This window comes from Bubalus kerabau, chromosome 1, assembly GCF_029407905.1.
Source record: "Bubalus kerabau isolate K-KA32 ecotype Philippines breed swamp buffalo chromosome 1, PCC_UOA_SB_1v2, whole genome shotgun sequence".
Classification (NCBI taxonomy): domain Eukaryota; kingdom Metazoa; phylum Chordata; class Mammalia; order Artiodactyla; family Bovidae; genus Bubalus; species Bubalus kerabau.
This window is the reverse complement of record NC_073624.1, coordinates 194,832,184-194,858,002: the sequence shown is the minus strand read 5'-3', so window position 1 is coordinate 194,858,002 and position 25,819 is coordinate 194,832,184. Positions and strand designations below refer to the sequence as shown.

At 38.1% G+C, this 25,819-nt stretch overlaps 1 protein-coding gene across 1 annotated transcript in view; it reads left to right on the top strand.

Moving 5' to 3' along the window:
• The window catches only part of CCDC192 (coiled-coil domain containing 192), a 181,991-nt gene that overhangs the window by 13,681 nt on the left and 142,491 nt on the right, over nucleotides 1-25,819 (top strand). Inside the window, exons 3-4 of the mRNA XM_055543920.1 lie at nucleotides 19,881-20,012; nucleotides 20,916-20,972. Of these exons, the coding sequence (XP_055399895.1) occupies nucleotides 19,881-20,012; nucleotides 20,916-20,972 (189 nt within the window). The remainder of the gene's footprint in view (nucleotides 1-19,880; nucleotides 20,013-20,915; nucleotides 20,973-25,819) is intronic.

The following is a 25,819-nucleotide window of genomic DNA, read 5'->3' as shown; positions in this document are numbered from 1 at the left end:
CATGGCTGCAGTCACCATCTGCAGTGATTTTGGAGCCCAGAAAAATAAAGTCTGACACTGTTTCCACTGTTTCCCCATCTATTTCACATTAAGTGATGGGACCGGATGCCATGATCTTCGTTTTCTGAATGTTGAGCTTTAAGCCAACTTTTTCACTCTCCACTTGCACTTTCATCAAGAGGCTTTTGAGTTCCTCTTCACTTTCTGCCATAAGGGTGGTGTCATCTGCATATCTGAGGTTATTGATATTTCTCCTGGCAATCTTGATTCCAGCTTGTGTTTCTTCCAGTCCAGCGTTTCTCATGATGTACTCTGCATATAAGTTAAATAAGCAGGGTGACAATATACAGCCTTGACGTACTCCTTTTCCTATTTGGAACCAGTCTGTTGTTCCATCTCCAGTTCTAACTGTTGCTTCCTGACCTGCATACAGATTTCTCAAGAGGCAGGTCAGGTGGTCTGGTATTCCCATCTCTTTCACAATTTTCCACAGTTTATTGTGATCCACACAGTCAAAGGCTTTGGCATAGTCAATAAAGCAGAAATAGATGTTTTTCTGGAACTCTCTTCCTTTTTCATGATCCAGCGGATGTTGGTAATTTGATCTCTGGTTCCTCTGCCTTTTCTAAAACCAGCTTGAACATCAGGAAGTTCAAGGTTCACATATTGCTGAAGCCGGGCTTGGAGAATTTTGAGCATTACTTTACTAGCGTGTGAGATGAGTGCAATTGTGTGGTAGTTTGGCATTGCCTTTCTTTGGGATTGGAATGAAAAACTGACCTTTTCCAGTCCTGTGGCCACTGCTGAGTTTTCCAGATTTGCTGGCATATTGAGTGCAGCACTTTCACAGCATCATCTTTCAGGATTTGGAATAGCTCAACTGGAATTCCATCACATCCACTAGCTTTACCATATATAAAATTAAAGCATTCTCTAATACCATATACAAAATTAAATGCAAAATAAAGATCTAAATGTAAGATGAGATTAATTTCCAAAATATACAAAAGGTCATAGACCTCAATATAAAAAAAATAACCCAATTAAAAAAAAATTAATGAAAGACCTAAGAAGACATTTCTCCAAGGAAGATATACAGATGGGCAACAGGCACATGAAAAGACAGTCAATACTGTTAATGATTAGAGAAATACAAGTCAAAATTACAATGAGATATCACACCAATCAGAATGGGCATTGACAAAAAGTCTGCAAATAATAAATGCTGGGGAGGAGAGGATGTAGAGAAAAGAGAACCCTCTCAAACTGTTGGTGGGAATGCAAATTGGTACAACCACTATGGAGAACAGAATGAAGGTTCCTTAAAAAACTAAAAACAAAGTTGCCATATGATCCAGTAATCTTATTCCTGGGCATGTATCTAGGAAAAACAAAAACTTTAGTTTGAAAATGTACACACCCCCATGTTCATAGCAGCAATATTTCCAATAGCCAATACATGGAAGCAACCTAAACGCCCATCGACAGATTAATGGATAAAGAAGATGTGATACACACACATATACACAAACACACACACGCACAGGAACATTACTCAGCCATAGAATAGAATGAAATAATGCCATTTGCAGCAACATGAATGGACCTAGAGATTGTCCTACTAAGTTAAATAAGTTGGGCAGAGAAAAAATATCATGTGATATCACTTACACTTGGAATCTAAAAAAAAATGATGCAAATAAACTTTTTTAAAAAACAGAAATAAGCTCACAGACATTGAAAAGTTATATATTCATGTGACCCAGAGGACATATTTGGAGATTAAATGGATCTTAGGAATCTCTGCCTGGATCCTTAACTTTAGATTTTAACTATCAATTGGCTTTTTAGTGAATATTTGTATTTTCATTCAGAGTTTAGATAAATGTTTCTTCAGTCCTCAGAGTTCCCTGCTTTGCCCTACCCCAACTTGGGGGTATTACGGTTAAATGTGGTCCCTTCCAATTTCAAATGTTGAAGGTCTAACTCCTAGTATCTCAGAACACAGCGTTATTAGTCAATATGGTTTTGCAGATGTAGTTAGTTAAAATGAAGACATGTTGGAGTAGGATAGGCTCCTAATCCAATAAGGCTGCATCCTCATACAAGTAGAAGTTTGGACAAAAACATACAGGGAGAAGTCATGTAAAATGAAGCTGTAGAGACCAAAGTCATGCTTCTAGAAGCCAAGGAATACCAAAGATTGCCAGAAGCCAGAAAAGAGACATAGAAGAGATGCTTTATCACAGCCCTTAGAAGGAACTAACCCTACTGACACTTGATTTTGAGCTTTTGGCGTCCAAGGCAGTGAGATAATAAATGTATATTTAAGCCACTCAGTCTGTGGTACTCTAACAGCAGCCCCAGCAAACTAAAACAGCGGGTAACCATGCTTCTAAATTACAGACTTGGGAAGTCTATTTTAAGATGTACATAAACCTAGGAATGGCTAGAAATAAGTTGTTAAAAGCAGAAATGTTAATAAATGTAAAAGTCTGTTTTGTCTAGGATGGGGGTAGGATGAGGAATTTGTTGTTTGTTTTTAGCTGTAAAACTGAAAAGAGACCAAACCAGTTCTGTGACCTAAAAGTGTCTTCAGACACAGGGGTTCTTGCCCATCCACAGGTAGGATAGGTAATTTTTACAGTGCTTGCCTCAGTTATTTATTGCCAAGGAATTTAGTAGCTTGTAGTACTAGTCCAACTCAGCTTGCAAAACTTTTAGCACAAGGGCAGCCTCTGTTTTTAAATAGTCACTCCTCTTTGTAGTGTGAGTTCTGCAAAGGTTGCCAAGACTCAATTTGTTTTTGAGTGGTTTTTGAGTGACACTGGAAACCTCTTCTACAATATTAATTGCTGTGTATGTGGGTGTGGATTGTGGAGGAGATGATCTAAGAGAACCAACAAGAGGAGATAAACATAACAATTCACATTACTATGAGGTGGTTTTAATAATTGTCCTCTATGAAGGATTGGGTAGATGGTGAAAGAAAGAGAAGTTTTAAATATACTTGTGGCTTAAACATAGGGATGACTGGTTCTATTTATTAAGAAGAGGGAAGTCCTGGGAAGCTATAGAATATGAGGAGTTAATTTTGAATATATTCATCCTTTCTTAAAATTTATTTTATTGAAGTATAGTTGATTTACAATGTTGTGTTAATTTCTGCTATACAATATGATTCAGATATATATGTATATTCTTTCCATATTTCTTTCCATTATAGTATTGCAGGATATTGAACATAGTCCCCTATGCAATACAGAAGGACCTTATTGTTTGTCCACTCTATCTATAATACTTTGCATCTGCTAACCCCAAACTCCCAATCCATCCCTCCCTCACCCCTTCTCCCCTTTGGCAGCCACTGGTCTGTCTCTATGTCTGTGGGTCTGTTTCTGTCTTGTAGATAAGTGCGCTTGTGTCATAGTTTAGATTTCACATATAAGTGATATTACATGATCTGTCTTTCTCTTTCTTAGTATAATAATCTCTAGATGCATCCATGTTGCTGCAAATGGCATTATTTCATGCTTTTTTTTATGAAGGCTTTAATTGTTGGTTGCCTAGTAAGTATTCAAGCACAATATTAAGTAGGTTGTTGGATATATAAGCTAAGTGGTATATGTAGAAAAATTGGGAGTCATAAACAGGTGTATGACTAGTGTTTCAATCATGGCACCTAATGAGATCTGCTAGGACTTTCAGATTTTGATATTTAGAGGAGTGGAAGAAGATGAAAATCTAGCCAAGGGAACTAAGAATCAGGAAGAAATCTGGAGACTCGTGTGCTGGAAGCAGTAAGAAGTCAGTGTTTCATGAGGCATAGCATCCTCAAATGTGTAATACTTTACCGGGCAATTGAAAAAGATGGCCCAAAATATGTCCACTGCATTTGGAAAAATGAGACTCATAGGCAACCTAGGCACAATCAGTTTTAGTAGAGTAGTGGGGGCATGGGGCAGAGGCGAAGAACAGAGATTGTTGCTAAATCATTTCAGTCGTGTCTGACTCTGTCGACTCTGTGCGACCCCATAGACGGCAGCCCACCAGGCTCCCCTGTCCCTGGGATTCTCCAGGCAAGAACACTGGAATGGGTTGCCATTTCCTTCTCCAATGCATGAAAGTGAAAAGTGAAAGTGAAGTTGCTCAGTTGTGTCCGACTCTTAGTGACCCCATGGACTGCAGCCTACCAGGCTCCTCCGTCCATGGGATTTTCCAGGCAAGAGTACTGGAGTGGGGTGCCATTGCCTTCTCCAAGAACAGAGATTAGGAGAGGGAAATAATCCAGGGTAGCCCTCTTCACAGCCATGGGGAATTTTTTCCCTGTAGCATAAAAAGGAGAGAGGTTAGGAGAAAGAGAAGGAGGGAGGAAGGGAATTCTGAGAATCTAATTTAAGACTCAGAATTTAAGGGTGCCTCTACTTTTCAGTTAAATGAACCAATTAATTATCTTTTTAATGGAAACCAATTTGCATTAGTTTTCTGTAATGTAACTGAAATGGTCTTGACAAATAGAGGAATTAGTGATACACCCAAAACTAAAACATAGTACACCCCCTACCAAAGGCATGCCTTCTAGCCTTTTTCTTGACGGTGACCATGGAAGAAAAGGACAAAGAAAGCTCCCAGAGGTTAGAAACAGAATCAAACAGACCAGAAACCTCCACCTCCACTCATTGCATCGCCAGGACAGGCCTCATTATTGCTGACTGAGAGAATGTGATGCTTCCAATGGCCTATGACAACTGTAAATTGTTCCCCTTCCCCCTCCTGTAAAGGAGAATAATACCGTGATTATCCTGTTTTCCCTGTATTTTAGACGTATTAGGGAGGGTACACTAAAAATTGTCTCATGCCTGTATCATGATGAGGCTCATCTGGATTTGATTCAGAGAGATATACACAAAATGTGAAGCCAGATGTAGGAACTTGACATGACTGTAGGTTGTCTCCTTTCGAGAGGGAAAGTACATTTTGGATTAATGTCGAATAGACACACTGTATTAGGCAGGAACACTTGGGGGAAAGCACATCCTCATGAGCACGAGGATGTAATTGTGCTGAACACAGAGGGTGAATTTTAATTGGCTTCTGTTTTATGTTTACCTTTTCTGGAGAATAGTTCCTTCGGGCTCCAATCTTCTAATAATCCTGGGACCGTCAACCACAATATTCCTTACTAGAAGGAATGGGATTGAAGCACATGACTTAGGTCCAATCAATTATGAGATCCCATTTTCCTGACCATAAAGATCCACCCAGGAGTGGCCATATGAACACAGGTAGGGCAAATACAGTTCTTTTTCATCTTGTTATTGGAGGACACACTGTTTTACTATTGGAACCTGGAAGGTGACAGGTAGCGTCTTCCCCAATGTGTGAAGAAGGCTTGTCTGCCCTGGGAAATCATGAAGCCAACACATAGGAACAGTACCAAGATGCAGAGGTAAAAAGAGAGCACTATGATTTCTCTGGAGTCTGTGGAAGTTGCGAGTGAAACAGAAATCTACTGATTCCCCAGTTATATAAGCCAATAATTTTTTTTTTTCCTTCAGAAAATAAAAAAGAGTGAGAAGACTGTAAGAAAGTGACAATGGTGTGGGAAGACAATCATCTTAAGAAGCTTGAGTGGGAAAAGCAGCATAGAAATGGGATGATGATTAGAGGAGGAGCTGGGGGAGAGTTCAACAGACAGCTTTTGTTTATCGAAGTTATTATGACATGTTTATACACTGAACAGAATCATCCAGAAAGGGTAATAGTGAGAAAGAGCATGCAGAAATGGAAGGGGACTGGGAGGCTGTGGAAATTACAAGAGCAAAGGCTTTTGACAGATTAGAGAAGATGAGATTCAAAGCCAAGTGAAAGGACTGGCCTTTGATAGAACAAAGCTTCTCCATTTGTTAAGTAAGGGTGCTTTTTCCTTCAACAGAAACCCAATTAAAGTAATATGTTAAGGCCAGCTATCATCGCACATAAGAGTAAGTCCAGAGATGGAGCAGTTCCAGCATTTGCTAATTCAACAACTCAAGAATGTCAACAAAAACACAGGTGTTACCCATCCTTTGCTCTCCCATCCTCAGTGTTGACTGTCTTACACAGTAACTGCAACAATTCCAAGCATTATATGCAGTCAGAACATCCTGCAAAAAAAGAGATGTTCTTCCTTCTGTATATCTTTAAAAAAAATCTGGTCAAGAGCCTTTTCCTCAAGGCTCCAGGGGCCTCTACTGGATTGCAGGCTCATGCCTAAAATAATCTTTTATACCTGGGAACGGAGCCCAACAGGGCTGGCTGAGCAACAGTGATTCATTTGCTGGAAATGGACAAGACCAAGCTTCCCTAAACACATGGCTGCTGGCTAATCCAAATTGGGTGTCTGGTAGAAAGGGATAAATGGGGAGATGGTCATTGGGAAAGAGATTAGTAGAGTCTGCTGCAGGAAGGTTTATATATTGGCTGATGAGAAAGTGAGGGAATAGCCATCTGGCAGCCTCTATTTTTTTCAGTGAATTATTGATGAGGTGATCATTTGGGATGAAGGTGGAATTTTGATGAGAAAGAAAGTATGAAATGATATTTGAGGAAAGAGTGGAGAATAATAGTTTTCTCAGAGAGGAAGAATGCATATTTCCCAATAGGAAAATATAGTATTTTGATGTCAGAGGAGTATTGAGTACCTATGTGAACTTTGAGTTCTTTCATCCAAAATTGAACCAATCCAATTTTGTTTTTTTTTTTCCCTAATAACATTCAGTGAAATGGACATAATGATGACAATTTTCTTAACCATTGAGAGCTAACCAGAAAGTCATTTTCTTTTAAAGGAGGTGAAATTCACATAAATACAATTAACCATTTTTAAATGGATACAGTTCAGTGGCATTTAGTGTGTTCACAATGTTGTATAACCACAACCTGTCTTGAGTTTCAACATTTTTCTCCATCCCAGAAGAAGAATTACTTCCTACCCATTAAGTAATGATTCCCCATAATCCCTTCTACCCATCCCCTGACAACCAACCACTAATCTGCTTCTGTCTCTATGGGCTTATCTATTCTGAGTATTTCCTACGAAAGGAATCATACAACATGTGATCTTTTGTGTCTGGTTTCCTCCTGTTAGCAAAATCTTTTCCATATTCATTCAAGTTGTAGCAAGTATCAATAATGCATTCCTTTTTATGATTAAATAATATTTTTCATTGTATGTATACAACACAATTTGTTTATTCATTTGTTAACAGATATTTGGTTTCTACCTTTTAACTATTAAAAATAATGCTGCAATGAACATCGGTATACAAGTTTCTGTGTGGATATATGCTTTCATTTCTTTTTGGTACCTACATACCCTAGGAGTGAAATTGTTGGACCATATAATCCATATAATAGTAATTATATTTTTAGCTCTTTGAAGAATCACAAAACTGTTTCCCAGAACATCTACACCATCAACATACAAGGATTCTTATTTCTCTACATCTTTACCAGTACTTTCTATTTTTTAAATCACAGATCTATACGCATGCTATATTTGAAACAGATAAGCAACAAGGACCTTCCATACAGAGAACTCTGCCCAATATCTTGTAATAACCTAAATGGGAAAAGAACTTGAAAAAGAATAGATACATGTATATGTATAACTGAACCACTTTGCTGTACAACTGAAACTAAGACAACATTGTTGATCAAATACTCCAATATAAATTAAAAAAAAAATAGCCATAATAGTGGCTGTGAAGTGAAATCTCATTGTGGTTTTTATCTGCATTTCCTTAATTAATGACTGATTATGTTTGAGTTTTTTTAAATTAGGAAGTGCCCAATTTTATTCACACAATCATTAATCACAACTGCAAAAGCAGATTTATAGTGCCACATATCAATAACAAAATGGGAAGGAAATGAAATATTAGAGACATCTTGTAAAACTGCAAATAAATATGCACTAGGCTAAACATCTTTAGTTAAGCCATGGTTTCACAACAGGTTGTTTCATTTTTTCATTTTCGCAATAAGTTATTCCTAATAGTTACTTTTTCTCTTTTCAAACTAATTCAGATATGGCTTTGTGTACAAGAATTTTTTTCTTGGTCATTGGTTTAATTCTGTTGAAAACTACCTTGCTCTGGTGAATACCCATAAACAGTAGTGAAATTTGCCACTATTCCTCTGCTCTAATCACCCCAGGTACAGGTACCATACAAGTAGGGACAACCTCAATGTTCCGGAGCCCACTGAAATTATCCAAACTAGCTAATCCTAACCCTGATTATCTTTACTCATGTGTTCCTTCCCATGGAAGCTACAATCAATGTTCCCATCCACATTTTCCCCTTGCTTCCTCTACTCCTGACTGACCCTTTAGTTCATATATGTCCCCTCTATATCGTTACCCTCCTCATGGTGTGTCATGCCCCTCCTCTTTGGGACTGTAACAGACTATCTTTCCAATGGTGATCAACTCCAGATCTGTTAACCTCACTACACCTGAATAATAATTAGTCTACATTTCAAAACATAGGTGTTCAGTTCAGTCGCTCAGTCGTGTCTGACTCTTTGTGACCCCATGAATCGCAGCACGCCAGGCCTCCCTGTCCATCACCAACTCCTGGAGTTCACTCAGACTCACGTCCATCGAGTCAGTGATGCCATCCAGCCATCTCATCCTCTGTCGTCACCTTCTCCTCCTGCCCCCAATCCCTCCCAGCATCAGAGTCTTTTCCAATGAGTCAACTCTTCTCATGAGGTGGCCAAAGTAAAATGAAACTCCAGTGAAACTCCAAAGCTGGAGTTTCAGCTTTCGCATCATTCCTTCCAAAGAAATCCCAGGGCTGATCTCCTTCAGAATGGACTGGTTGGATCTCCTTGCAGTCCAAGGGACTCTCAAGAGTCTTCTCCAACACCACAGTTCAAAAGCATCAATTCTTCGGCATTCATCCTTCTTCACAGTCCAACTCTCACATCCATACATGACCACAGGAAAAACCATAGCCTTGACTAGACGGACCTTTGTTGGCAAAGTAATGTCTCTGCTTTTGAATATGCTATCTAGGTTGGTCATAACTTTCCTTCCAAGGTGTATAATAACTCAAATTAATTTTTATATGTTTATCTTATACCCTGAAACTCTACTAGATTCATTTATCAGCTCTAGTAGTTTTTCTTGAGGATTGTTTGAAATTTTCTATATACAGAATCATGTCATCTTCATACGGAAATAGTTTTATTTCTAATTTACAGTTCAGATTTTTTTTTTCTTTTTCTGGCTTATTTGGTCTTATTTGGCTTATTTTGGTGGAGAAAGCAGGCTTTCTTGTCTTGTTCTTGATCTTAAGGGGAAAGCTTTCCATTTTTCAACACTAAATATGATGTTAGTTGTGGGTTTTTTCATAAACACCCTTTATCACATTGAGAAGGCTTTCTTCTATTCCTAGTTTGCTGAGTGCTTCTATCATATCATGAATTCTATCAAATAATTTTCTGCATCTATTGACATGAACATATTGTATTTTTCATTTATTCTATTAATGTGTTATGTTGTAGTAATCATGGATTTTTTAATGTTGGTCTGCCTTAGCATCCTTGTGATAAATTCCACTTATTCATGATGCATACTCTTTGTAATGAATGTCCTTTTGGATCTAGTTTGCTACTATTTTGCTGAGGAGTTTTGCATCTATATTCTTAGGTAATATGGATTTATACTTTTTTTTAACAGTATCTGTGTGTGACTTTGATATTAGGGTAATGTATTAGGAAGTAGTCTACTTTTCTGGTTTTTAAATGAGTTTGTGTGAAATTAGTGTTTACTGTTCTTAAAATGTTTGATGAATCCACAGTGAAGCCATCTGATCTTGGACTTGGTTGAAAGATGTTGATTAAAGATTCAATCTCTTTACTTGCTACAGGTCTATTGAGATTTTCAAATTTTCTTGAATCGGTTTTGGCAATTTATGTCTTCCTAGGAATTTGTTCATTTCATCTAGATAATATAGTTGGTTTGCATCCAATTATTCATAGTATTCACTCATAATCTTTCAAATTTCTTTAAGGCTGGTAGTAATTTCCCTAGTTTTACTTGTTTTTAGTTATTTTTTTCTTTTCTTTATTTTTTGTGAATATAATTAAAGATTTGTCAACTTTGTTGATCACTTCCAAGAACCAATGTTTTGGTTTCATTGATGTTTTTGCATTCTGTTTTATCTCTGACTTAATATTTATTATTTCCTTCTGTTGACTCTGGATTTAGTTTTCTCTTTTTCTTCAAGGTATGAAGTTAGGTTGCTGATTTGACATAGTTCTCCTTTTTTTTTTTTTAAACATTGGTGAAAGAAACCAAAGAGGACACTAACAGATGGAGAAATATACCATGTTCATGGATTGGAAGAATCAATATAGTGAAAATGAGTATACTACCCAAAGCAATCTATACATTCAATGCAATCCCTATCAAGCTACCAATGGTATTCTTCACAGAGCTAGAACAAATAATTTCACAATTTATATGGAAATACAAAAAACCTCGAATAGCCAAAGCAATCTTGAGAAAGAAGAATGGAACTGGAGGAATCAACCTGCCTGACTTCAGGCTCTACTACAAAGCCACAGTCATCAAGACAGTATGGTACTGGCACAAAGACAGAAATATAGATCAATGGAACAAAATAGAAAGCCCAGAGATAAATCCACGCACATATGGACACCTTATCTTTGACAAAGGAGGCAAGAAGATACAATGGAATAAAGACAATCTCTTTAACAAGTGGTGCTGGGAAAACTGGTCAACCACTTGTAAAAGAATGAAACTAGAACACTTTCTAACACCATACACAAAAATAAACTCAAAATTGATTAAAGATCTAAATGTAAGACCAGAACTATAAAACTCCTAGAGGAGAACATAGGCAAAACACTCTCCGACATACATCACAGCAGGATCCTCTATGACCCACCTCCCAGAATATTGGAAATAAAAGCAAAAATAAACAAATGGGACCTCATTAAACTTAAAAGCTTCTGCACAACAAAGGAAACTATAAGCAAGGTGAAAAGACAGCCTTCAGAATGGGAGAAAATAATAGCAAATGAAGCAACAGACAAACAACTAATCTCAAAAATATACAAGCAACTCCTACAGCTCAACTCCAGAAAAATAAATGACCCAATCAAAAAATGGGCCAAAGAACTAAATAGACATTTCTCCAAAGAAGACATACAGATGGCTAACAAACACATGAAAAGATGCTCAACATTACTCATTATCAGAGAAATGCAAATCAAAACCACTATGAGGTAACATTTCACGCCAGTCAGAATGGCTGCAATCCAAAAGTCTACAAGCAATAAATGCTGGAGAGGATGTGAAGAAAAGGGAACCCTCTTACTCTATTGATGGGAATGCAAACTAGTACAGCCACTATGGAGAACAGTGTGGAGATTCCTTAAAAAACTGTAAATAGAACTGCCTTATGACCCAGCAATCCCACTGCTGGGCATACACACCAAGGAAATCAGAATTGAAAGACACGTGTACCCCAATGTTCATCACAGCACTGTTTATAATAGCCAGGACATGGAAACAACCTAGATGTCCATCAGCAGATGAATGGATAAGAAAGCTGTGGTACATATACACATGGAGTATTACTCAGCCATTGAAAAGAATACATTTGAATCAGTTCTAATGAGGTGGATGAAACTGGAGCCTATTATACAGAGTGAAGTAAGCCAGAAAGAAAAACATCAATACAGTATACTAACACATATATATGGAATTTAGAAAGATGGTAATGATAACCCTGTATGAGAGACAGCAAAAGAGACACAGATGTATAGAGCAGTCTTTTGGACTCAGGGAGAGGGTGGGATGATTTGGGAGAATGGCATTGAAACATGTATAATATCATATATGAAATGAGTCACCAGTCCAGATTCGATGCATGATACTGGATGCTTGGGGCTGGTGCACTGAGATGACCCAGAGGGATGGTATGGGGAGGGAGGAGGGAGGGGGGTTCAAGATGGGGAACACGTGTATACCTGTGGCAGATTCATGTTGATGTATGGCAAAACCAATACAATATTGTAAAGTAATTAACCTCCAATTAAAATAAATTTATATTTAAAAAATAAATAAAATTAAATAAATAAATAAATTTCATGTGGAGTTTGAGCCAAGGGGGAAAATGCACTTATGATGCAAATATAAAACTTGGTTAAAAAATAAGGAAAAATGTCTTGCCCTTAAAACTTTTGTGAAAAATATATGCTTACAAATAATAAATGGAGCTGTTGAGGTAAAAAAAAAAAACAAAAAAAAACAGTTCTCCTTTTTTAATATACATGTTTCATCTATAGGTTTCCCTCTGGCACTGTCTTCACTGCATCCTCTAAGTCTTGGTATGTTCTTCTTCTGTTTTTCTATTTATCTCCAGATATTTAATTTCCCTTGTTATTTTTTTCTTTGACCCTTTGATTCTGTAAGAATGTGCTATTTCCATTTATTTTCAAATTTCTCAGTTTTCCTTTTGTCATTAATTTCTAGATTTATTCCATTGTGATTGGAGAAGTTACTTTGTATAATTTCAATCCTTTTAAACTTATTTAGAATTATTTTGTGGCCTAATATATATGGTCTATCCTGGAGAATGTGCCTTGAGCACTTGAGAAGACTGTGTATTCTATTGTTGGATGGATTATCCTGAATACGTCTGTTAGATCTACCTTATTTGTAGTGTTGATTGATTCTATTTGCTCTTGATCTTTTGCGTACATTTTCTATCCATTATTAAAAGTAGGATATTGAAGTCTCTACTCTATGACTATTTATTACCATTTATTTCTCCCTTAAATTCTGTTAATGGTTTCATATATGGGGGGTCTATTGTTTGATGTATATTTATAATTTTGATAAATTAACTCTTTCATCATTATATCCCTGTATTCTGTAAAAATTTGACTTGGCATCATCTATTTGATGTTCTCTGATATTAGTACAGCCATGCCAGCTCTCTTTTGGCTACTATGTGCATGGAATATCTTTTTTTCCTTTCACTATTTGTTTCTTAGAGGTGGAAGTTACTCTATTATAAGTGGTGTATACTTGGATCACATTTCTTAATTCATTTCTCTAGTCACTGTCTTTCATTTGCTGGGTCTAATCCATTTACTTTTAAAATACTACTGATAATAAAGGACATAATTCTGCCATTTTGCTATTTGTTTTCTCTGTATTTTACATCTATTTGTTACTCACTTCCTCTATGCTGCTTTCTTTTGTGCTTGATTTTTCTGTACCATTTTAATTCCCTTTTCCTTTTCTGCATCTTCTTCAGCTATTTGCTTCTATAATGTGTATATTGGTATACTCGGTAGCTTTCCATAGTGTCCATAAATCTCTTAGGCTCTGATCACTTCTCTGTATTCCTTTTTCTTCCTGCTGCTTACATCAGGTAATTTCAGTTGTCCCGTCTTCAAGTTTACTTGATTCTGTCATCTTCTAGCTTATATCTGCTACTGAAACGTTTCAGTAATTTTTCAACTATTTTGTTTCCTAAGTTCAGAATTTCTACTTACTTTTTATAATTTTTATCCATTTATATATTTTCTACCTGTATATGTATCATTCTTATTTCCTTTACTTCTTTGTCCATGGTTTCTTTCAGCTCTTTGAGGATATTTAAGACACTTATTTTAAAGTATTCATTTATTAAGTCCAAAAGTTCAATGTCTAGGCTTCTTCGTGGATAGTTTTTATCAATTGATTTTTTTCCAATAAATGAGTTATACTTTACTTGGTGATCTTTTTACTTGTTTGTTGAGAACTAGACATTTTGAATATTATAATTCAGTAACTCTGGAAGTCAGATTCTTTCTCCCTCCCCAAGACCATATACAATTCTTCCCTCCTCTACAGTTTATATGTTTGTTTAGTTACTTTTCCAAACTAATTTTGCAGAGACTGTAATTTTTGTCTCGTGTGGTTACTAAAGTTTCCAATTCCATTGCCTCTGCAGTTAGCCAATGACCTTACAGAGATTTCCTTGAATGCCAGCATCTTTGTTCATCCAGCGCTTTCCTAGATACTGAAAGTATTCCACTAGAATCCAATGCTAATAAATGGTTGGTTCTGACAGTTCTTGCCAGCTCAAAAATTATTTAAGTGGGAGAACCAATTCCTAGAGCTTCTTAATCTGCCATGATTTTGAAGTGCAAGTCATTTTTTTTACTTTCATCTTGAATATTAATATGAAATGTATCAACACACTTTCTTGACTGCATCAACAAGCTGTGCAATGAATACAGTTAATCTTCCTTTGACTTTTAATGATATTGCATTACATTTATGATGATCTTCTATTGAATACCGAGGTATATATTAAAGTTGAATATTTTAGTGGATTTATACAGCCTCAAATGTGTAATATGAAAGTTGTTCCTTTGTTTTACATAATTCTAATGACAAATGTTGTTCATGCTTTTAAAATCATCTCCTCCGCCTAAATTTGTTAGAATCAGGCAGAGGGGAAGGGGCCAACTTTTCAAAAATCAAAGGAAGAATATTAGCCTCCCAACATCATGTGAACCATATGTTCCAACACAGATAGCTGGTTAGGAAATATAGAAATTGATTATTTAAAGAATAATGCATTTATACTCTCTCTTTATAAGCGGATATCTGATACTAAGTTGAACTGAGCTTTTATCTTTATTCTCTTTCAAACAAGTAACTATAAAACTAAGCAGTTCCTATGAAAAAAGAAAAAACAAAAGCAATAAAAAGGAAGTAGTGCCCAAGGCCCCTAGAGTTTTTAAATTCAATAGAGATATCTTGCAGCTACTAACTTAGATTTCCTCTTACTTTCTTTGATACCTTGTTTTCTATCCTATAATTTGAATTTGAATTTAAGCAGCATTCCTAAGAGCTTCCTGAATTGAAAATTAAATTTTGAAAAGTTCTAAAACTCCAATCAAAACAATGGAGTGAATTCAAAATGGTAGCTATTATCCTGCAACTCAGTAATAGAGTATATTCTTTTATTCAGTACTTTAAAAATATTTAGATATATAATTATGTTATTTCATTTTCTTTTCTTTCATTTTTTCTGTTCTTCCCTTTTGGATTATCAGTCTTATCTGATAGGTCATTTTCAAAAGGGCTGGGGCAGTATCAGTAGTCTTATGCTAATAAACAGCTTCATCATTATAATGCAATCCAACATAAGTTCCTGCCTCAATGTATCCACATGAGGCAGAGATAATAAGATCCCTTTATCCTGCTTTTGTGAGATTATGAAACATATGATAAAGAAAACATCATTTAAAAAGTGAATAAATGGAATGTTTTTAGCAAATATTATTTCTGGCCAATTTGACTGAATTTTGTTATAAGTTTTGATAGAATTCTCCCCATCCATCCTTCTGGGAAATTTACAACCTAGTTAGAATACATATGACTGGAGAACTACCCTGTAAAAAACATAGCAAAGTGACATAGTAAAATTTTATTATGGGCTCATAGGTCATAACATCAGAGGGTTGTGGGGTCAGGCCTAAAATATAGATATTGTGATTCCATGTCAAGATTTGTTAGAGATAAGCTGAATCTGAGCTAAACATATTTGAGCCAAAGGGATATTCAGACAAATTTATTATAAGAGGAGAGCAAAGAGATGGGGTTGGTGTGTATATAAAAAGGGACTGAGATGGCAGGACAGACTTTTCTCAAGTCTTAGGAAAAAGGAAAATAAATTTCCTTCATGTAAATAAGTGAACACACAGAGAAAATGTGCTGAAAGACACATGATCGGGGGAAAATCATAGATCTCATCTTTGCAGGCAGTCTCAGAGTTAGGGTTTGGATTTACTATAGAACCCAAAGTGGGAAACAGACCAATGTAGATCCCAATCCAACCTGTTCTTATTAGCTCTGGGAAAGCCCCTAAAAGCACCTAACTTCCAATCTTTAAAATAGTCACAACAACAACAATATAAACAAAATGTGTGGTATGCTGTAGCTACCAAACAAATGTTAGTTGCTATTTTTCCATAGATCTTACACACTTAATAAGGTCATGATTATGCAATTTTGGAATCAGACAATTTATCAGCAGAATGCTTATGGTAGCAAATAAGAGAAAACTCAATGTCTAATCAATAAGGAAACTTATAAACTCACTAAAGCTAAGTCCCAAGGTAGGAGATGCTTCAAAATTAATTGAAGAAACATTTCAGTAGTGTCAACAAGGCCCAGGTTTGTTCTGTTGTCCACACTTCCATCCAGAGAGTGGCTTTGTCATATAACCGCTTTCCTGGATGTTTGTAGGATGGCTATGGTAGCATTCATGTCTGTGGATAAGAGAAAGTGCTTCTCCAAATCATTAGAGTTCCTCCTGGCCAGCGTGGGTGGTACAAACTAGGTCATATTTCCTACACATTAACTGTTGCCAGAGAAGATCCAGGATCTGATTGGCTTAGGCCTTGATTCCTAAACCAATGGGAGGAAAATGGATGGAAGAAAAGAGAATGGGATTGTCATGATTATCAGGCCCCATTTCTGGGGTCAGACTTGGGCTTAGGGAGTCACACCTAATGTCCACTACTGAACACTTGGGTTCCAATATTTACTATCTATGTCCTTAGACAAGTTATGCAACCTTACTGAATTTCCTTATCTGTAAAATGAATATGAAGCTAAACTGAAATAAATATGAAAACAAAAGGTTCTCAGAATATCTGATATGTACTAAGTACCCAGTAAGCATTTAAGTAGTACTAATATTATTACTTATCTATACACTTTCACAGAGAAGGCAATGGCACCCCACTCCAGTACTCTTGCCTGGAAAATCCCATGGATGGAGGAGCCTGGAAGGCTGCAGTCCATGGGGTCGCTGAGGGTCGGACATGACTGAGCGACTTCACTTTCACTTTCATGCATTGGAGGAGGAAATGGCAACCCACTCCAGTGTTCTTGCCTGGAGAATCCCAGGGACGGGGGAGCCTGGTGGGCTGCCGTCTATGGGGTTGCACAGAGTCGGACACGACTGAAGTGACTTAGCATACACTTTCACATTATGGAATAGTTTTTAAATTGTCTGCTTTTCTGAGTAAATTGTGAAAATATAGACAATATCACCTTTATTTTTTACCTCCAAAGCTTACATATAATAAAGATCCAACATATTTATTTAGCAATGAGTGAATACATGACTATCTATTGAGTAAATGAATAAAGGCCTAAAAACAATAGGAGATAGATTTAAAAGAAAGATAACCAAATGGTGACTGGATCAAACATTCAGGATATGGGAACAAAATGGGACAGACTGAGAAAAAATATATTTGAGATTTAAAAAATACATCAGACTTAGAGAGGACTTTTCCCTGAAGACTAGAGTGGTTACAGGAAGTGAGCAAACCAAATATAAATTGAGTTTAGGGTAACCAGCTCGTAGAGGCTGTGACATCTTCAGACACTTTATTTTATAATTTGATAAATAATGAATATTTGGATAAAACCTATGTGAATGCTTACTGCAGTCGAGAGGATGTAGAAAAAATAATAATAGGAACTACTGAGTGTTTTATGTATTCCAGGCATTGTTTTAAGTGTTTCTCTTGTGTAGACTCATGTATAAACCTCAAAACAAATGCACGAGATAAGTACTACTCTTTTTATCCTCATTCCTATTTATAGGTGGGAAAGTCAAGCCCAGAGAGTCTGAGCAACTTGTCCAAATCACAAAGATAGCAAGTAGCAAACTGAGACTTTTACCCAAAGACTCAGAGTCTGTGTCTTCAGCCATTACACTCTACTATGATAAAATGGAAGGGTGCTCAGATAAATCAGATTACATTTCCAAACCATCATGCACCCAAGAGTTAGATGTATTAGTATTAATGCAGAGTACGTCAGGCCTCCCAGGTCACTGAGAGCTGAAAGGCAAAGACAACAGTTCACGGCACATGTGCTCCCTCTGACCCTCCCTTTTGGGCTTCCCTTGTGACTCAGCTGGTAAAGAATCTGCCTGCAATGTGGGAGACCTGGGTTCGATCCCTGGGTTGGGAAGATCCCCTGGAGACGGGAAAGGCTACCCACTCCAGTATTCTTGGGCTACCCTTGTGGCTCAGCTGGTAAAAAAAAATCCTCCTGCAATGTGGGAGACCTGGATTTGATCCTCAAGTTGGGAAGATCCCCTGGAGAAGGGAAAGGCTACCCACTCCGTTATTCTGGCCTGGAGAATTCTATGGACTGTATAGTCCATGGGGTCGCAGAGTTGGACACGACTGAGCAACTTTCACTTTCTGACCCTCCTGTTGTGCTTTCATCATTCCCTGCATATAACACAATGGCTGCAGAGAGCCAACTAGACAAATACTTGTTGAGTGAATGGTTATGTGCATGGATGGATGGATGGATACCAGCATACGTGATGTACCCAACTTATTTCCATGACAGACTAACCTCTCAATGCCTCTCCATTTGGTAAATGTCTCTAAATATTTGTTGCATTTTTCAAGATGAGATGGTATGCTTTGCAATAATTCTTGGAATATGAAAAAGATACTTAGAGATAAGCCATGCCTCAGAGCCCAAGATCTGGAATGAATACAAAGTTGTATGTCCCTTTCCAGGGACTCTTTCAGAATTGTTGCTGAGCTAGAAAGAAAAATCACAAGGGACTCTCCAGGGAAGCTAAGGGACTAGGGATTATCCCAGTACCACTCTCCTCAAGAGAAAGCTACAAACAGGAAAACACTCACCTTGAGACATTTTATGGTTATGGTTAGCACAGATCTCTCCTGGAGAAGGAAACGCAACCCATTCCAGGATGCTTGCCTGGGAAATCCTATGGATAGAGAAGCCTATGACAATAACCAAAGCCCTTGATCATCTGATTTTAACTAGACATTCCTGCATTTCCCTTCAGCTCCTTCTATCCTGCTGCTGCTGCTAAGTCGCTTCAGTTGTGTCCGACTGTTTGTGATCCCATGGACTATAGCTTACCAGGCTTCTCTGTCCATGGGATTCTCCAGGAAAGAATACTGCTCTGGGTTGCCAGGCCCTCCTCCAGGAGACCTTCCCAACCCAGGTATCGAACCTGCATCGCCTACTGCTCCTGCACTGCAGGCAGATTCTTTACAGCTATACTAAAAATTCAAGGGAGGGAGTCAGAATTCCTCCTCTTTCTAGAGAGCTGTGGCCTCCCGTGGGGTCACAAAGGGTCGGACATGACTGAGTGACTGAGCACGCACGCATAACTAGCTAGTATTCTGGGGGTTTCCCAGGCGCAGAGGTAAAGAATCCACCTGCCAGTGCAGGAGATGTGGGTTCTATCCCTGGATCAGGAAGATCCCCTGGAGTAGGAAATGGAAACCCACTTCAGTATTCTTACCTGGAAAATCCCATGGACAGAGGAGCCTGGTGGGAAGGCTACAGTCCATGGGGTCACAAAGGGTTGGACATGACTGAGTGACTGAGCAGGTAGCCTCCAAAGAGTTAAGTTTCAAGAACCCTGTCTAAACCACAATACAGATTTCAGATTCAGCTGTACAAATAAAATACAATGTTGAAACGTAAGAAAGATGAGTGTTGAGACTGTTGTACTAGACATCTCTCTGCCTGCTTTAACTATGTGGTCTCATCTCTTGCCCAGAAAGATCTTTATTATTAAAAATAAATGAAATCAAAATTATTTCCTTATCTCTCTTTACTAATCATTTGTCATCTATGAGAATGTTTCAAAAGCCATTTTCATATTTAATAGATATTGATGGAAGGCAATTCATTTGTAAATTGGACTTTAATAAAAGAAGCTTTAAAAAAGTCATTGTACTTCCATACCCTTACAAGCACATTTCTTCAGCTTGCAGTCTCGGAAGGAACAAAATCAAAGCTGCTTGAGCAAGTTTCCTGGCTGGAGAAAAAGCTAGAAGCTCTGGACTGTAGGGAAGACAGTGGAGAACCATACAAAAAAATGGTTCTTGCAAAAGACCAGGTATGTCATAGAAGAAGAATAATCTTTATTTTAAAAGTTACCTAAACATATGAGCTGACAATCCTGTAGTCATTTCTGGCTGGGCTGGAAGTTCATATTTAAGTTCAAGATGGTAAATCACAGTTTTTGTGTTTGCTCAATGTAACTGTATTTCCTGATAGAATATTCACATACAAAAATAAACTTTCTTGGTGATATTTTTAAGTTTGATATGTATTCTTTTGAATCATATTAAGTGAATATCCTATTTATTTTATAAGTGATATTGACTATACAAATACTTCTTAGTTTTCAATTGAACTTAATCAAGCAATAGCTTCTTTCTGGGTAGTGAAAGAAGTTGATCAAAACATTTTTTCATAGACTTTTAATAAATTACTTTATAAGAAGTTACCAATCTCTGAATCTTAGGACATTTATATATGTGTCATTATGTAAATTTATCTCTTGTTCAACCCATGTTGTTTTGTATCTGCTTTTGTGATAGAGGGATGGATAGACAGATAATCTGTATCGATATATAGGTATATATATCTTCACATTAAAATATATCCATATATTCCAAAGACAGATACCAATTCATTGGGTCCCACATGTATGTATACATGATGTGATATAAGATAGGTTAACTTTATCTTCAGTACATCAAGCAAACATTATTTTTCCCAATCATGACCTAGTTTTTACTATATTCATATACTTTGTTGATGGGTTCTTCCATGGAGTGGAAGAGAGAAAGAGATGGGAGCGATGATCTATTTAATGATGATATTCAAAACATCTAGCTGAGATAATGCTCCCATTTGTAAAATATGAGAACCAGTACATATTTACATCTGGAACACTTTGAATATGTAAAAGGAAGAGTTACACACTTTGTTTCTAAACTCTACCCCTTTTCAGTGCATTGAGAAATTACAAGCTGAAGTAAAAGCTTCCCAGGAGCAACTTGCAGCCTATGTAAGTGTCTTCCACCTTTTTTCATCCTTTATTTTATATCATTGTTATTCTGCGAATGAACAGAAATGTTTCAAAAGTTGTAACTATAGTCTCTCCACTGCAAACAAGTCACAGGGCTAAGAACCAGCATTTTTACTGCCTCTATAGAGTTGTTTTCCATAAATAGAATTCTGATTTACACTGATGATAAAAATTGTAAGACTGAGTTCTTATATATAACCAGATGACCTAATCAGATATGATCAGGATAAGAGAACTGGAAACTAAGGGTAGAAAAACAAGCAAGCTGGGCTAGTTGTGAGTGAACAGAAGTCGAAACTTTAGACCCCTCTCCTATAGGCCTAGGACAGTTCTTCTTAAACTTTGTATATGGAGAAGTATCCGGAAAACTTTTTGGAACAGTTTTCTGTATGCCTAGAAAAGGACCTGAAAATATGTGCTGCTAGGGAATGCTGGATTCAGATGCTTCTGCTGCCCATCTTTAGACCATATTTTGAGCAGCATTATTTTATATATATTTATTTTGCCCCAGTCTTCTGGTTTTTAGGCTAATGACCATATGAACAAATCAGATAATGAACTGCCCATTTTCTGCTACAAGTCTTCCCTGAGAGAGAGAAAGAGAGACCCTCTGAAGTTCCAGGGGAAATTTCATTTATACTTTACCCTGTCTTCACTTAGAGAACAGCTTAATGAGCATCTCCTGCCACAACAGCCTTGTGGATCCATGTGCATAAACCAATGGCCGTGGTCCTGTCACTGCCCGTTGTCAAGGATCTGAGAATGCCGGGAGCGTTTCCTCAAAGAGTCACTTGCCATCCTCTCAGTTATCTCCTCCATCCACATCCCACGTACTATGGAATGACTTATTGATTAAGAAGAGTGGCCAGTCACCCTCCATGGCCAGCCTGAACAACAACAAACTCAGACCTATCTGAGATCTGAGAGCCTGAAGCCCAGAACTCCTAGAGAAAAGACCACAGAATAATATATTCTGGTCACCAGCCCTTTGAGGTTTGCAGTGATCTGATCTGGATAAAAACCACAATAGTTTCCCCATTTTTTGTCCTGGGGTAGGGAGTACTCTTGCCTAGAAAATCTCATGGATGGAGGAACCTGGTAGGCTTCAGTCCATGGGGTCGCGAAGAGTCGGACACGACTGAGTGACTTAACCTTCACTTGTCACTTTCATGCATTGGAGAAGGAAATGGCAACCCACTCCAGTGTTCTTGCCTGGAGAATCCCAGGGACGGGGGAGACTGGTGGGCTGCCGTCTATGAGGTCGCACAGAGTCAGACATGACTGAAGCGACTTAGCAGCAGCAGCAGAGAGAAGCTAATCTGCAGTGGCAGTTAGCAGAGTTTTAGACTAAATTTAGATTCTTTTCTGGCCTTGTGTGCTCAACTGACCAAGACTGAACGTGACTCAGGCCTGCGCTGATGACACTGTGACTGACTCAGACAGAAACATCTCTCGTAGCCGAGCATTCTCTCCCTGACGCCTCTCCCCTGGCCTGCCTTTCAGGGCACTGGACAATGACTATTGTCAGAGGATGTCACCTCATGCCAGGTGGATCCCTACAGCCATTCACCCAGGGGGGTTGTAGCTCAGAATGTTTTAAGGAGAGAAATTTGCTAAGGTTCAGTTATTAGCTTCCAGCATCTCTTCATGAAAAACATGAAAAATCATGGTCATGGGAGCCTTAGGGAAATTCCTGCAGTGTCTTCTTCCACTGTTCAGCTTCTGCAGAGTCAATTCCTGTTCCATGCTGTTCCTGCCCCAGGTGTGTCTGAACTGGGAATGCTCCCTTGTGTTAGGGTATTGATACCAACCAACGAGATTTCTCCTGTGTAATTGTCAATGCTCAACTTATAATATAGCAGATTAATCATTAAAGTTTTGCTTACTCATCAAGAATATTTAAATGAAAATAATGTTAATAATGTTTACAGAAGTGGACCATGTGTTTCCTAGGTGATAGGTGCTTTATGTATTACCTATTTTACTTCTCAAAACAACTCAAAAAGGTGAGCATTATTTTTCAGATAAGAAAACTGAGTCTTAGAAATTAGATCATTTGTCACACACATGTTGATTGTGAAATCTATGCTTTTGCTCTCTCAACTTGCTACCTCTCTAAATTGTATTTTCCACACACCATTGGAAGTGTCAAACATGTTGATAAAGCTTCTATCTCTAGTCTCCTTTCTCTATCTACTCTGAGTGATTAATCAGTTCATAATTCTTCAACTCTTCCTTCCATGCAAATAAGCATACCTTCCTCCTCTACCAAATTCTATCTTAATAATCTTCTGATCACAGCTCCTTAGTGCTATAATGAGCATTTCTTAAAACACTGTTTCTGGAAAAAAATTTTAAATTATGTTAATAGGTATTCTGAAAAAAAAATATGAGAGGGGCATTGGAAATAAAGTTAAATTAAATATGTTCACTTCCTGCAGGATTTATTAGTGTATAATCAATCTCCAAAACAGGGCCAGAGTATGTAATTTCCCAGTGGCATTTGTTCTCGAGTGACATTTTAAGCATACAACCTTGGAGATTGCTGGTATACTGCATTGAATCAAAACTCTAGGTTTGCTAAATATAACCTGAATATCTCGTGGCTATCCTAGGTTCAGCACATACAAAGTCAAATTTATCATTTTTTATTCTTATCTCTTCAGTGAGTTTGTCTGTGTTCCCTAGGCATGGTGAATAATATCACAGTGTTATTATATACTGTAGATCCAAACTTAAAACAGTATTAAAATCCCACCTGTTTCTGCTCGTATCTCATATTTTGCTAATTGTTGCCTCTGAGTATACTTTTACAAGTTATCTCACTTCCATGTCTTTGATTCCATTGTCCTGCCAATCCCTAGCTCTTTTTGACCATCACAGATCTCAATTATTGCTACTAGCCCCAAATTATCAACATATTCAAGTTCAGAGCCCCCACTACCCCTGCACACCGCCTCACCCAATCACAATGTAGCCCACTTGCTCTCACACCATCAAGCCCTGTTTGCAGAAGAGAGAAAGGATAAAAAAACTGTGTGTAAGATTTGATGTGGGGGCAGAAAACCAAACAGAGCTGGAGGTTAACAGTCATGGGAGAATGAAATGTCCTGGAGGATCAGAGAAGAGAAGGGGGATGAATGGACCAAGGTGTGGGAGTGGAGCCCTGAGGATGCAGTGAGGAGACAGGACATCAGAAGGCTCCTGATAGTGCTGGAACGTTCAAGGTTAAGAAATAACCAAGAGTATTAATGAGTTTTTTGAGCAGTTTGGACTTACACCACCTACAGTATGTGAGAGTCACATATAGAGTCTAGAATTTCTGTCTGGCTGTGCCTCCCAAGTGTAACCCTTCTGCAGGATGTGACCACTGGCAGGCTCTCCTGGCTTCCTGCTACTCTGGAAATTTGTCCACAGGACTGTCCCATGCCTAGCCTTCATTTGCCTGTTCTCGCTCACCCCTCTCTCAGTCCGGTAAGCTAGTAAGATAGAGCTGTCACCTTTCTCTACACAGCCAGCGTCTGTCGGTGCCCTGGGACTTTGCTCTCTGCGCTCTCACGGTCCGAGCTATCCTTCTCTCTCCTTTTTCCAAATAAATGTTATTCCGTCTGTAAGACTTGTATCAAAGACTAACCTCTCCCTTAGCCCCCAGGGTACCTTCTCTGGGCTCCCTAACCTCCTGTACACCATCTATTTTAGCTTGAAACACTGTGTTTTATCTATTTATTTTTATTGGGGTATAGTTGTTCTATGGCTTCCCTCATAGCTCAGTTGGTAAAGAATCCACCTGCAATGCAGGAGAGGGTGGTTCAATTCCTGGGTCGGGAAGATCCGCTGGAGAAGGGATAGGCTACCCACTCCAGTATTCTTGGACTTACCTTGTGGCTCAGCTGGTAAAGAATCCGCCCACAAAGTGGGAGACCTGGGTTCAATCCCTGGGTTGGGAAGGGAAAGGCTACCCATTCCAGTATTTTGGCCTGGAGAATTCCATGGACTATAGTCCAAGGGGTTGCAAAGAGTCAGAGATGATTGAGAGACTTTCACTTTCACAGTTGCTCTATAGTTTTGTTACTTTCTGCTCACATTTTACTGATGCTCTCTGTTTACATCTCTGTCCAGCACTGGACATGAAGGACACTGAGGGCGGCACCAAGAATGTGTGGGCTCACTGCAAATCACTCAATATATTTTGCTTAACTGAATTTTACCCTGATCGTGTCATTTCCCCTGCTCCAATGCCCAGTGCTATCACAGTTGCCTATTTTCCCAGAATAAAGTCCAACATCCTGACTATGGCTTTTATCACACTGAAAATGAGGGGCCAATCCCTTCTCCTGTCTTCTCTCCATCACACATCTGTGATCCCTGAGTATGGCCATGAATTCCTGCCCCGGGACCTTTGCTCATTTGCAACAGGAATATGTCCCCATCATTGTGTTCACCAGATTTTTCCCATGCTTTATCAGGATTGTTCCTTCCAGACAGTTTTGTCTGACCATCAAACTGGAAGTGATCTCTCTCCTTCCTTGGTACTTTCACAGCCCTCCTCTGCACCTGTCTTCTGTCATTTGTCACACTATGACCCACAACAGAATTATTTGATGGGCCCAGCTCTTCCCCAAGACTGTGAGCACTTCAAGGATAGAGAGCAAGTTTGTTTTTCTTTATGCCTCTCACAGTGTCTGGTTCAATGCTTTGTACAGATTTCATTGAAATGAATTGCTAAAATGGATAAATTTAAAATAAGGTTACTTCGGAATTTATAATAGCTCACTTTAAAATCTCTGGGAAAGTTATTTTATGCAATGTTATTCCTTAGAAATGCC